The sequence below is a fragment of the Passer domesticus genome, chromosome 18, assembly GCF_036417665.1.
Source record: "Passer domesticus isolate bPasDom1 chromosome 18, bPasDom1.hap1, whole genome shotgun sequence".
Lineage (NCBI taxonomy): Eukaryota > Metazoa > Chordata > Aves > Passeriformes > Passeridae > Passer > Passer domesticus.
In genome coordinates this window covers 12,495,397-12,510,000 of record NC_087491.1, presented here as the reverse complement: position 1 = coordinate 12,510,000, position 14,604 = coordinate 12,495,397, and the positions used below count along the sequence as shown (strand labels likewise).

At 46.1% G+C, this 14,604-nt stretch overlaps 1 protein-coding gene across 6 annotated transcripts in view; it reads left to right on the top strand.

Moving 5' to 3' along the window:
• MAPKAP1 (MAPK associated protein 1) overlaps positions 1–14,604 on the top strand; it is a 78,279-nt gene that overhangs the window by 26,735 nt on the left and 36,940 nt on the right. For all 6 annotated transcript variants that reach the window (XM_064393546.1, XM_064393547.1, XM_064393550.1 and 3 more), the window contains 2 exons: positions 5,094–5,266; positions 9,929–10,105. In XM_064393546.1, coding sequence (XP_064249616.1) covers positions 5,094–5,266; positions 9,929–10,105 — 350 coding nt within the window. The remainder of the gene's footprint in view (positions 1–5,093; positions 5,267–9,928; positions 10,106–14,604) is intronic.

Here is a 14,604-nt window from a genome sequence, read left to right as displayed (position 1 = left end):
CACCTAAGGTTGGCTGATGTCCTCGAGGAACTTGAGCTGTCTGCTTTGTGCAGCAGAAGCAGAGGATTAGAGGTTGATCTGTTCAAGGATTGAATATTTCTGAAAACATTTATCTTTTTTAGAGCATCTGTTCGTTAAAATAGATCGTGGCATGTTCCTTAGCGCACAAATAATGTTTATGGTGTAGTTTTAATTATAAGTTTTGGTTGCATTTTGTTATTACAAAGAATAACTCTATTCCTCTGTATTAAATTGTAATGTTTATTACTAAGTAAAATATATATAATTCTTCTAAAGAGGCTGTTCCATCTCCTCACTGGAAGGAATTTGAGGATGGCTTGGGGTAATGAATGCATTTCTGCTGCAGCTGGAGCAGCAACACTTGGATCGATGTAAACCTGTGTTTTTGTCCCTCACTGGCACCGTGGGAGCTGAGCAGCCCAGGGCTGCAGGGCAGGCTGAGCTGGTGCCACACGGCTGCTGGGACAGCCCACCCTCTGTGCTGGCTTGGGCACACAGAGCAGGAGCCTGTGTGGGGCGAGATGCCACGGGAGGGGTGGGCAGGGCCATTTGTCCTAAATCTGAGACCCACGTGGACATAAACACAGCCCGGGCTGTAACGGGGATGGGCCTGGGGCTTCTCTCTCCCTCCATGTAACATTTGTCAGAAAAATAGCAGTACCAAGAATTCATATTAATAGCACTCCAAGTAAACCAGATTTTAATTCATAGAGAGCTGTACAAATGAATGTGTGCTACTATAATTGAAACGTGCTGTTACCAGCACTATGTGTCTTATTCTTTGCTCAGGACTTACATAATTTTATTAATTGTGGGAGTGAATGCCAAGCAAGAGCAGGCAGGGATTTGGGTGCTGGAGTGTGTGGTTATTTCTGTAAATCCTGGTTTTGGGTGTGCAGACCTGTTCAGGTGGAAGTTTGGAAGGAAACTGTCCAGCTCGGAGGTGATGTTCTCAGCTGTGTGTTGTGTAATTAACTGGTACATTAGGAGGGGGCTGGAATAAAACATGAGCACGTTAATGCAGCCTGGAGCTGGGGTTGTAGTGATGATTGCCATGCAGAGGACGAGTTGCTCAGAGCTGCTGCTGCCTCTGCAGCCTGCGGAACATCTGGACCTTTAATTGACAAATCGCGTGTGCTCCGCAGAGCAGGCGTGCTAACTGAAGCCAACAATTTAGAATAAAAAATAATAGTGTGTTATTTACCTTGCAGTTAAATATTCATACTTTGTTATGCTTTGGATAACAGGAAATTACTGGGTTAAATTTTTATGAATAGTGACAGTGTGAATAAGATAAATTAAGTATTTAATGATGTTAATGGAGTCTTACATCGTGATCTGCTAACTCTGCAGCACAAGCTGGGGTGATGCAGAGGAGAATCCTCTCCTCAGAAGGGAAGAACTTCGGGGCTTCACTGAGGAGCTGCAGGCTGGCAGTGTGCTGGGGCTGGTTTAGGAACAACAGGAGGAACCAAGTGCCCAAAGTAATGAAAATCCCCAGTGTAACCACCTGATGAAACAAACACCATCCCAGTCTTGCCATGGTAGGGAACAGTGTGCTGGGTTGGAAGGAAAGAAAAAAGAAAATATTGTTCCTTGTATTGCCATAAACATGTGTGCTCTGATCTGTTAGAAATTTCTGTGTGTTGTAAATACTGGGTTATTATATCTCCACTTTTCCCCTTCAAGTGCTTTCTGTGTGTCAGTTAAATACATAAGTGAGTAAGTTATGTTGTGGAGGTGATTGCTGGATCACAGAGTGTAGTCAACACCCTGTCACCCAAACCAGAAACATTTAACTGGGTTTAAAAGTGAGAAGACATTTTGCATTTGGGAATGGAAAAGCATTTGTTTCCATTTTGTGCAGTGTTTAGCGTTGTTTGCTGGGAGGTGAGTCAATGACTTGAATTAATTATAATTACTGAAGAGACGTATACTGATTGAGCAAATAAAGTAGTAAGCTCATTCGTGCCAAGGCTATCTAATTAAATGCTAACTTTGGGTAAGCTAGATGTGCATGAAAGATTAATTTTAAGAGATTTTTATGACTCCCACTAAATAATGGTTCAGTAAAATCTTTGCATTATATCATTAGAACATCTAATCTTAAAGTGATATAACATTTAGTCACAGAACTCCATTGTGCAGCAAGAGGCAGTAAATTGTCAGTGTTGAAAATCAATCACTTTTCTCTTGGAAATGTTTATGGACTTTGTTTTAATTTTGTGCTGTGGTGTGTGGTGAAGCAAAGCCGGGGTGAGGAGGACCTGCTGTGCCTGACTCTCCCACCAGCTCCAGTTCTGCAGGTGCTTCAGCCCCTGCTGGGGTGAGCTGGGGTGGAGCTGTCCCCAGTGTCCTGTGCCAGGTGGAGTGTCAGTGGCCACACAGGGACCTGCTGGAGGTACACATATCTGGTGTTGGAGACAGGGTGCATTCCCTCATGGACTTCGATTAAAATTTGATTTTAATTCTTAGAAAGTCCTCAGAAGGACTGATAAATTTTAAATAATTTTTTTTTTATTTGACATACTGTAGGAGTGCACCAGGGAGCCTTAAAATAATCCATCAATAAAAATACTAGGAAAATTTTTATGATTTATTGTACATTTTCAATGTATCCAGTTACTCCTCACTTTCTTAAAGGATTGGTGGGATATAACATTTCTAACAATAAAAGCTTAATGGAATCAGATTTGTGATTTCCTAGAAAATTAACGAGATATTTTGTCAATTTTATTCCAGACTTCATTTGTCAGAATATACAGTGTCCAGTGACAAGCTAAAAGAATTTTTTGACAAATTAACTGTGCCACAGGTGACAGATCAGGAAAATGTTAATTTAACAGCCCCTTTATGCTTCCCAGATTTATTGGAGGCTATTAAGGAAACTCCAAATGGTAAGGCCCCTGGCCCTGAATAGATTTTCCATTGAATTTTATACAGGATCTATTAATAAAGTTTGATGCTGCCTCTTTGAATATCGGTAATTGTCCTTTATCTTCTGGGTTTCCTCAGCATTTCCACTTGGAATACAGTTTTAGCTGGCAGCCAGCAGTAATTGTGGTTCCAGGAAGGGCTGTGGCTGTGAGTGGGTCCCTGCAGAGGAGGAGGAGGCTGCAGCTCCTGCAGGAGCTGGCACTGGGGTGGCTCTGTCCCCTGGCCAGGCTGGTCACTGCCCGTGCCACCACGGCCAGCCCTGGCTTCAGGTCTCAGCCTCCCTAGTACCTCATGGCCATCAGCTTTACAGACCCTTAATTAATGCAACTATTTCTCTGACTTTTTAAAAGATCTTGAGTATAACAGCAGTGCTTTGAGCCTGCTGTTGTTGGGATTGCTCCCCTTGCTCCCAGAGCAGTTGGAATCCTCATAGGTGTGTGAGCTTTACCTGGCTGAAGTCATTTGGGTGTTCACACTGAGTGTTTGTGAGCAGAACAGGACAGCTGTGGTGGAGATAGCAAAAATAGGCTGGAGGAGGCAGGGGAGATTTAGAGATGGGGAGGACTAAGGAAGGTTTAGTTAAAAACCAGCAAACTCCAGGTAAGTCAGGGTGTGGGGCAAGGCAGAGCTTGTGAGAGGAGCCCCAGGAGTGTGGCTGCCAGGTTTGGGACAGCTGGAGCCCAGGGTCCTGGACAGGGTGATTTTATAAATCCCTGGGTTTGGGTTTGAGCTCACCCTGTTCTTGCAGTGCCTGATGGATAATCTGGTCTCTGGTGTCAGCCCCAGCTCCTGCCTGGGTGTATCAATTGCAGCCTTGGCATCACCTCCCACATCTGGCTGTCCATTTTTCTTGGCTCTTCCATTATCAGGACCCAGCATTATTTACAATTCTGCCCTCCTTGGATTTATATATGTAACTGAGGTGGTGTGCCAAGGAGCCACATTAGTTTCCTGGTGCCTGCTGTTTGCTCCCTCCCTTAGCAGAGCAGCCTCAGCCTGTTGCAAACCTAGCCCTTCCTTTAAATGAGAAAAAACTGTTTCTTCTTACCCTAAAAATATGGGAAGAGGAGGTATCTGTTCTATAAAAATGCTTTCTTAAAAAATAAATGTATTATGTTGGGATGGATTTTAATAATACTTTTAGCTATGCCAGTATGAATAACTTTAATCTTTAAATTCCTATTACTTCTCTAATTTATAATCACACTGAAGGATCAAATGGTTTTTAACAATATATTGAAATTAGCACATGGCATTTAACTCCCTGTTTTATGCTCTCATTATAGATTTATAGCATTGAATCCTTTTATTCTGTTACTTAGAATTCCAAGTGATTAATTCAAGGAGCCCTTTCTCTTCTCAAGGCCCCTGTAGTATGGAGGAAGGTGGAGATGCAGAGTTTCTTGGAGTGCTTTGGAAGAGGGGTCAGGATGTGCAATCTTTTGTTTATTTAGAAGATTTCTGGGTGAAAGCTGCAGTCCTACCTGCAGTGGATTGAACATTCTCTTCAAACTGTGTAGATCTGTGTTGCTGTGTGCTTTATGGTCTATTTAATTGTCAATCTCCAGGGCACCAAATGGGTTCTTTTCATCCAGTGAGTTCAGTGAACCCCAGTATCAGTTGGTTCTTCTTGGTGTCCCCAAACAGAGCTCGTCAGTGGCTCAGCTCTGTGTGTGGCTTTGTTCTGCTCTTGGCTGGCCAGGGCCAGGCCTTGCTGAGGGTACCTGTGCTCCCTCTGGGGGCTGCTCAGGCGGTGGGGAGGAGCTGCAGCAGAGAGCAGAAATGCAGAAAAAGGGTAGTGCACTTCAGAAGTCTGAGGCTGGTTTGTTGGGTCCCTCTTCCTTCCCATCCCACACATAATTCCATTTTTTTTGGATTCTGCAGGAACATGGGATCCTGCAGCAAAGTTCAGGCTCCTTATGGAAATCTGTGAAATCATGTCCAGATATTTCATGTCCTTTTTACACATAAACAGCAGGGAAATAATTGGAATTTAAGTGTTTAATCTCCTTCCAATTTTAAGGCATAGCAGCACATTTTAGTTTTCCTGCTGAGCCGAATCCCATCCGCCCCGATCCTGCATAAACCCTGTCACACTTTTTTGTGCATCCTGATGAAATATGCTTCCTCAACAGGGCCACGTCGGTACAACGGCAACCAAAAAAATTGATGTCTACCTCCCCCTGCACACGAGCCAAGACAAGCTGCAGCCCATGACCGTGGTGACCATCGCCAACGCCAAGGTGCACGACCTGATCGGGCTCATCTGCTGGCAATATACAAGTGAGGGACGGGAACCCAAGCTGAAGTAATGCTCTTTCTTTACTACCTCCTGACCTCTAAATTTCTCCTCTGCAGCCTTTTCGCACACTGAAACGGATTGCTGTGCCAGAGTTTGGAAATATAAATCCCAGCACCTTCACATTTGTCAGTATTTCCCTCCGAGCTGCACACGTGCACCTCCAGCCATTTCTGTCTCAATTAACTGCTGTGTGCTGGGAAATGATCAACAGGAAGGCTTGGACCTGTAGATGAGTCATCATTCAAAACTATGTAAAAATAATGCAAGCTTTCTCTCTTTTGGTGTCACAGAGGCATTTGTTCTTTCATGTCCCATCTATTTTTAGCATCTCTAATGGCTAAGATTACAAGATGTCAGATAAAGTCCAGAGCTCCTCCAAGTCCCTTTGCTCTGTTGGAGCACTGCTGGTGGTTAGTAAGAGCTGCTCCTTTTTCCTGGCAGATGACAGGAGATGCATAGAAAGGTTCCTCAGAACAGCTCACCTGAGCAGCTTTTGTTTTAGAACAACTGTGTAAAATACTTCTAGATTTGCTGAGCCATAGAACATAAAATAAGGACTTAAAGTAGTTTATACAGAGTTATCAGTAGCAGTTACTGGCAGGGATGTCCCTGGTGCAAAGGAGGTTGATAGTTTTGTTTGGGTTTTTTTCTATATGAGCCAAATTTCACTTCTTTATTGTTCCTGGAATATTGAATGAATAGGGTGGGGGTTTTTTGGTCCTGAATTTTGCAGCTCACTCTTTCAGCATTTTTCAGGAGCCCTGGAGGGCTCAGCAGTCTCAGCTGCTGCTGTAGCACAGCTGTGGGGGCAGTGGGAGTGAGGCACTTGGGATCCGTGTTTGGGTTTGCTGATTCCTGTTCCATGGACAGGGCACACAGCAAAGCAGCTCCTCTTGAAAACACTTCCATGGATGGTCTTTCTTTGGATATAGGTTTTCCCTTAGCTCTTCTCAACAGACATGTGAAATGTTTCTGGGGTTTAACACTTGGGTTTGATTTGTCCTTTTTTATGTTCTGAGAAGAAATACAAAATTATTCACAGATGGTGCCATTTCATTTGCTGTTACTAATTTCTGTTCGTTATATCACAAGTTCAGAGAAGTGTCCTTTGTGTATGATTAGGCTATTTTTTAATGAGTGAGACACCACTGATGTCAGTCTTTGGGCACACACATATTTTTCAGGAGCACAGCAGAGCTCAAAGGGAGCAGCACCCATGAGTGGAGTGTTCCATGAACCATCACTGCCCACAGCAAAAGGCAACAGTGGGAAGAAATGAATTTCGCTGCCTGCCTTGAAGGATAAGATGTTATGATGTGTCAAAAAGTGCTCATGAGCAAGGAGGCTGTCCACTGTAATCAAATCTCAGGCAGAAAGAATAAAATAAATAATGGAGGCGTGAGTTCCCAAGAGCACTTGTCAGACACAGCAGCAGCTGAGAGTCTGGGGACAAAGGCTCAGGCTGAGGGCCAGAGCCTCGAGTTTCCAAGAAATTTGTTTGCTTGTAGGTCCTTAATTGTTTCTCATAATCTTTTTTTTTAGCATTGCTGCCAGTCCTGAAGCAAGGATTGCTTTAACTGTAAACTAATTCTCGTATTTCCAAGTAAGGAAGGAGCTCGTGTAGGATACCCATTCTACACTGGCCATTTGTTCCTCATTCAGTCAGGTGAGAGTGTGAAAAGACAAAATGGGGATCATTGTGACACTGCACTGAAGTACATCTATAGAATGCCTCAGATGGGTATGCAAGGCATGCAGAGTGACAACTATACCTGCTAGTGACACTGTGAGAATAATGAGGAGGTTTTAGACTTTATAATTAGGAGAAACAACCTCTTCTGTCTTTAGGAAAAGAATATATTACTGCCTAATTCCTTTTCCTAAAAGATAGGTGTAAGAGTCTGAAGTGAATGAGTACCAGTTGACAGCTTTGAGAACATTCTGTATTCAATTAGGCTGCCTTTTTTTATTATAATTGCATTGTATTTGTCTCTATTCAGTCTCTTGGTTCCAGGAACCACTGGCAGGGTTAGCAGCCCTGTCCCTGGCCCCCCACACATGGACCTGGCTTGTAACCCAGCAGACCATTTTCTTGCCAGCCCCCAACAGATGTGCTGGAATGATTCCACCTGCAAAAAATAAACAAAATCCCTTTCTAGGAAGAAATTAATGGTGAGATGCACAATTCAAATACCTTTGCTATTTTTAGAAGTGAGGAGTGAATCTCTCAGTTTTTGTGCTGAACTTGTAAGTTCCCAACCTCAATCTCACTCAGCCTGGTGGAGGTTCAAGGTGCAGAACAGTTTTACTCACTGGACTTTATTTTATTTTAATACATGGTGACTAAGTCTGTGTTAGTGCTGAGGAAGCCAGCCCATGGCTGAAGACATCTGTGACCCCTCAGGTGTGCGGGCTGTGAGCAGTGCTGTTGTTTCCCAGTTTGTCCATCTGTGTGTTGTTTTCTGGGAGAGGAGCTGGTGGCCCTGGGAGCTGCTGGGAGTGCTCTGCTGCCCGTGGCTCTGTGCCCCTCCAGCTGTGCTGGCAGCTGTGCAGGTGCCTCAGGAGCCAGAGGAGAATGCTCACTGTGCAGCCCAGAGGCTGGAGAGCAGCAGGGCAGGAAGGAGCACAGCTGTGGCTGCTCACAGTGACACTGGCATGTCACAGACTGCCAGGGACATTCCTGGGACAAACCAGCACCAGGGTCTGTGATCCCCAGCAGGGACAGGGTGTGGAGCCACTCCAGAGGTGCCCTGAGGGATGGAGCATCCCTGCTCTGGGGACAGGCTGGCACTGGAGCCCTGCAGGGCCTGAAGGGGCTCCAGGAGAGCTGGGCAGGGACTGGGGACAAGGCGTGGAGGGACAGGACACAGGGAATGGCACTGGCTGGATGGGAGATTGGGAATTAGGAATTCCTGGCTGTGAGGCTGGTGAGGCCCTGGCACAGGGTGCCCACAGCAGCTGTGGCTGCCCCATCCCTGGAAGGGTTCAAGACCAGAAAGTTTCTTTACTAGTATTTGCAGAATTTTCAAAATTCGGAGTGGTGAGTGTTGCTGAATTACCTTTGGTGAGCAAATTTGCAGCTTACATGAACAGCAATGCATCATTATTCCCTGTTTTCTATAATAAATGTCTCAGTCATGACAAGATGCCTATAGATCACCTGGACTAAGCACTCTCAATAAAGCACAGTTGCAACCAAAGGTTTGTGAATTAATTGAGAAAATTGCAAATCAGGTAGTCAGTGAAATAATTCATTGTCACATCCAATCAATAAACTTTGTAAATCAACTCATTTAATTCAAAAAATGATCTATATAGATCAAGCGACCAATTAAACAATTAGCATACACTTTACAATTAATTAATTTAAGCATCAATCATGCAATTAAAACTCCAAATTTAAACTGCAGAGTTTAGAAACACGCTGCCACATGCACCTCCAGCTTTACTGTATGGCTGGGGAAAGGCCTGAGTGCTGGCAGGTTTACAGCCAGAAAGAATACTTATTCAGGTCAATAATTTAAACTGAAGTAACATTTGAAATAGATTTCAATGTTAGGAAATTATGATTAATACCTGTTTGGCAGCTATAAATAGTTGTTTCCCTCTGGGCTTTCATCTGTGGAGAGAAAGAGGCTCAACTCTTTATTTCTTTCACATTGTATCTGTTTCAGCTTTCTGTGTTAGTTCTACTTGTTGGTGTTTATTAATTTGTGACTGCTTTTAGTGACTGAACTTAGGTATTTAGTAAAGGTAAGTTTTCTGCTAATCATTGCTGTGTGTTGGACAGATTTTTTACTTTTCCCATAGTTCATTACCCTGCTTACCTGCCCGAGATCACTCTGCTTTTCCAGCCTCAGAGACAAAACTTCCACAGCTGTTTGACCTGTGAAAAATCACAGACACCGCTTGTTTGCCTTTAGCTCTGAAGTGCCATCACCATATAAATAAATAAATTTCCACAAATGGAGAAATATTCCTTCCTGCTTTGTGAAACCATGGAACTTTCATAGATTTTAGTGCCTTTTAATCACCGCCAGGTTTTGCTTGTGGAGCAGTTAAGGACGAGTCTGCTTTGCTCTGAGGTTTGGGTTTTCCCACCAGCACGGGGTTGTGGCAGCAGCACACGCTGTCCCTTTGGGGCCAGGCTGGTGTCCCAGTGTCATTTGGGGCCAGGCTGGTGTCCCAGTGTCATTTGGGGCCAGGCTGGTGTCCCAGTGTCATTTGGGGCCGGGATGGTGTCCCAGTGTCATTTGGGGCCAGGCTGGTGTCCCAGTGTCGTTTGGGGCCGGGATGGTGTCCCAGTGTCATTTGGGGCCGGGATGGTGTCCCAGTGTCGTTTGGGGCCGGGATGGTGTCCCAGTGTCGTTTGGGGCCAGTGTCATTGCAGGCAGTGCCCCGTGCAGGCAGTGCTGACCCTGAGCTCTCTGTCCCAGTGTCATTTGGGGCCAGGCTGGTGTCCCAGTGTCATTTGGGGCCAGGCTGGTGTCCCAGTGTCGTTTGGGGCCAGTGTCATTGCAGGCAGTGCCCCGTGCAGGCAGTGCTGACCCTGAGCTCTCTGTCCCAGTGTCATTTGGGGCCAGGCTGGTGTCCCAGTGTCGTTTGGGGCCAGTGCCATTGCAGGCAGTGCCCCTGCAGGCTGTGCTGACCCTGAGCTCTCTGTTCCAGTGACAATGTCAGCGCCTACTGCCTGCACATCGCCGAGGACGACGGCGAGGTGGACACGGACTTCCCTCCCCTGGACTCCAACGAGCCCATCCACAAGTTTGGCTTCAGCACGCTGGCCCTGGTGGAGAAGTACTCGTCCCCAGGGCTGGCGGCCAAGCAGTCGCTCTTCGTGCGCATGTGAGTACCGGGCTGGGCACGGCCCTGGGCCTGCCGCCTCCTCCTCCTCCTCCTCTGCCCCCCTGGCCTGGGCACAGCTCTAAGCCTTCCTCCTCCTCCTCCTCCTCCCTCCACCTGACCTCACCACAGCCCCGGGGCCTCACCTGTTGGTGATGCTCTGCAGTGACCCAGGTGGTTTTATAGACAAATGGTTGCAGTGTGGTTTAGTAACAGTGCCGTGGTTGAGAGGAGAAATGAGCTCCAGCCAAGCAGGACTGGACATCCCCCTGCCAAGCCTAGAAGAGTTTGGTGAGGGACATCCCATCCACCCTGAGACATGAGCTGTCTGACTTGTACATCAAGAATTTGCTATGTCCTTATGAGTGAAATAGGGATATATACTGTGCTTGATCAGTTTTATTTTTCTTTACTTGTGAATGAAAAATCTCTTAAACCATCAGAAGGCCTTAATTACTAGAACAAAATGCCAGGAGCATAAGCCACTTCTTACTTGGGAAAAATATTTCATGTTTGGAGCTCTTGAAATGAAAATGCTAATAGGGTTTTCCTGGTTATTGGACATTACTTACATTTCTTAACACTACAGCTGCTTCTAGTTCTGAATAATCAGACATTTTTAAAAAAATCTGGCTTATTTAATTAGTTTTTATATTCTTTATTGTGTGCTGTGTTTCTTAGCGACGTTCCAAAGCATCCTACAGAAAGCCATTGTCAGAAATCCCACGTGTATTCCCAAAGGCCACATTCACTTTGTTCCACTGCATCAGGGCACTGGGAAATAAAATATTCCAGCCCCAGTGTTCACAAGTAAGGTATTCAAGGCTGAGATGCTGGGCTGTGCTGCACTGAGCCCGTGGTGAGGAAGGGGAGGTCATTGTCAACAGAGAATTCTGAATTGTTGCTGATTTCTCATCTGGGAAAAGTGCCCTTCCCCAGCTGTCCTGGGGGCAGGGGCTGGGGCTGGCTCACAGGAGCTGGCACTGCCCTTCCCAGGGAGCCCAGAGGCCTCAGCAGGGTCCAGGGCTGGCCAGCAGGGCTCTGCCTGCAGAAAAATGCAAAATCTTTTGGTTTAGCATCATTTGTGCTGATGTGAGGAGCTTGGAAGGTGCTGCTGAGGAGAAATAGGGCAGCTGCATCATAAGCAGTGCTCTTCTGAAAGGGTCAGTTTGGTGGTGCCAGCGTCCACATTTTAATTTTAAATGGCTTGTGATTACTGTGTAAATAGCTAGGTTTAAATTAGAATTATTAATGTGTCCCCTAGAATAAAGAATTACTTGATCATCACTTGATCACAAGGTTGTTACCTCTGTGAGTTTACATGTGTGTGCTGTCTTATTTTTGCAGGGAATTGCTGTAAATTCTATGTCTTCTTCCTTCCTGTCACCCTACCGGTGCATGTAATTGTGGTTTTATATTTTGCATCTCTTTTTTTTTTTCCTCCTCGTGCTGAAGTACTTCAGCTGCTGCCATGTCAGCCTTGTGACTTGTAATGTTTATTAATACTGAATCACTGTTGAGAAATGTGGATGCCTGTGAGGAGCTCGGTGCTGGAGCCGGCTCCTCCCCGTGCTGAGCGCCTGGGCCCCACCAGGGACCCCCTCCAGCAGGACGTGTTTGAGCAGGAGCAGTTTGCAGAACTTCATACACTTCAGCTCCTGCCAAGGCAAACTCTGAGCCACTCGAGTTGGTTACAAATGCCCAGAGGGGGTGGCTGGAAGTAGCCCACAGTGCAGTTTATATTCCGAGCTGGATGTGAATGTCTTTGTGGCTGTACAGAGTAGTAAATAATTGAGTTTGATTAGGGAGAGGGACCTCATTATCCCCCCACCTGTGCCCAGCTGGTAGGGGAGGGTCGAAATGAAGCCATTAGCTGTCGCTCTTACTGGCATCTCAAAGAGCTCAAATACATCTGTGTCTTATTTTCTTTTCTGGCACAATCAGTCGAGCAAGCTAAGCAGGCATGACCGAATTTGGCAAGTTCCAAGGACTCTGGCAAAGTTACACAAGGAGAAGACGGAGGGCAGTCGTGCTGGCTGCTCAGTGCCCATTAGTCTAGCAGGTTGTGCTGTTGGAAGGTGCTGCTGTGGAAAGCAGAGCTTTGCCCAACATCAGCCACAGCACCCGCACACGGCCCCGCTCGCCTGTCCAGGGGCTTGGTCAGGAAGAGGAAACAAAGCACCACATCCATGGAAATACAGCCTTCTTGAGGTGGTGAGGTCATCCCTGAAAGGCTTAAAATAAATCTGTACCATCATTAGGGCTTTTTCCCTTGGAAATTTTATTATTGGAACTTGACACACTCGGTCTAATGGTGTTTCGAGGAGCTGTAGCTCGGCTGCCAGTTGGCACACAGAGGAAATTTGGCATCCAGTTCCTCTGCTCTGTAGCACTTTTTTCTGTTTTGATACAGTACTTAAATTGCTTTGACTATTATATACAAATTTTCAAAGCAGCACCTCTGCCATACCCAATAGTTTAGGGTTTGAAACCCTTTTAAAATACCAGACTTGCACTGTGCATTTGCAAATTCAGTTCAAAGCCCTGAAATGTGGTTTTTCTTGGACTCCAGCAGCAGTGCCCAAAAGGCCTGTTCCTGGTTTGTACATGGGGGTGGTACATCTGCAAAGTACATTTTAGAATATTCATGTAAAATTTAAGACAGTTAATGTGGGTGCAAAATTAAGAATGTGGCTCTCAGGATAGTGGAGAGGGAGGGGTAGGAGGGCATCAGAAAACCTGATAGAGGTCTAAGGACTGTTACAGTGGTGTCAAAATGCAGCCAGTTAAACTCAATAGTGCACAGAGCTAGGCAAGGCCAATCTGAGAAGCACAAAATCAGGTCATTTAGGCTCAGAATAAAAATTGTGGCTCGCATTAGTTAGTCCAGTTCCTGTCACTGTGCACTTTATCTTAAAAATTACCCAGCTTAAGGTAAGTCCATTGCATCAGCTGGGATTTTGAGTCTTAAGTCTGACTTTGTGCTGATCAAGTGGAAATTGCTATTAGTCTCTCCCAGGCACTTCCAGCCATGCCAGCTGGTTATGCAGTGAGCTTTAAGTGCTATAAATTCCACTTCTGGAAAGTAAATTCCACTTCTGTGTTTAAAAAAAATAAAGAAAAAAAATCAAAAATTTAAAAAATTGCTCGAGATTGGAAAGCAGCTTTTCAAAAAGTTCTCTTCTCATTCAGAGCAGGAATCCTTTGTCCTTCCAGTGTAGGTTGTTTTATTTTGTGGCAAAAGGGGGGACCCTGCCTGTTCCCGTGGCACCTCGGCCCCACGAGGAGAGCTTCTGCCTCTGCTGCTGTTTCCCTTTCCCTCTCCTGAACCTTGCCACCCTGGCTCCAGCACGGAGGCTGTAAAAGAAGATGGAAAGCCAAGTTACTGCAGAATGATCACTATCATTAACATTCACGGGTGGTTCACTTATCATTCCTGACTGCACAGACATGGCAGCCGTTATGAAACGTCCACAGGTGTAGCACGATGATACATATTACATTGTGCCACAATGGATTTATGTATTCTGTAACAAAAGAAAAGTGTAATGAAAAAATACAGAAGGTAATCCTTTATTCCTCCACTGCACAATTTATCAGTAATGCCTGTGGATGATAAGTGCCAGGGATTTCCTTTGCTTGATTTAACCTTGTCACCCAGGTATGTTTTTGCAAAATGACAGAAAATACAAGCTAAGGAATTTCTTTGGCTTCCAATTTGCCAGCAGCAGTTTTAATTGATTGACCAGCATCTGCTTGTCTGTCCTATTTTCATAGTGTTGACCTAAAATGAAGGTATCACACCTTAGCAGAGCGAGGTAGGACGCATCGTTTGTGATTGCAATTAAGGATGTGCTGGGGCTGGGCTGAGTGAGGACAGTCCATGGCCAGGGCCAGTGCAGAGCACGCTGGGGAGTGCAGAGCTGAGGTGGGTGTGTGTTCCTCAGCACAGTGGGCTGTGCTGTGGCACACAAGGCGGGGTGTGGTGGGCTGCTGGTGCTCCAGAAGCTCCAGCACGGCTCCAGGACACCTGGCAGCGTGTGCAGTGCCAGGACGAGGAGCAGTGGCCTTAAACTAAACCACAACAAGTTCCTCCTCAGCATGAGGAAGAACTTCTTCCCATGGAGGGTGGCAGAGCCCTGGAACAGCTGCCCAGGGAGGGGCTGGAGTCTCCCTCTCTGGAGGCATCCCAGACCCACCTGGCCACGTGCCTGTGTCCCCTGCTCTGGGTGACCCTGCCTGGGCAGGGGATTGAACAGGGTGATCTCCAGAGATCACCTTCCACCCCAGCTGATCTGTGATGCTACAGGACTTCTCCTCTGGGCACAGAAACGTGCCCTGACTGGCCTGGCCCTGGGGTGACGGCAGGAGCTCTTTGGTCTGGGCTGCAGTCCACCCCCGGCTCAGACGTGTGAGCTTGCTGAGTGCTGAAATGTTGCTCTGACGTTGTGGTGCCTTGTGAGAGGGGAGCCAGGGCAGGGAGGGGAGCAGCTGGGCCAGGG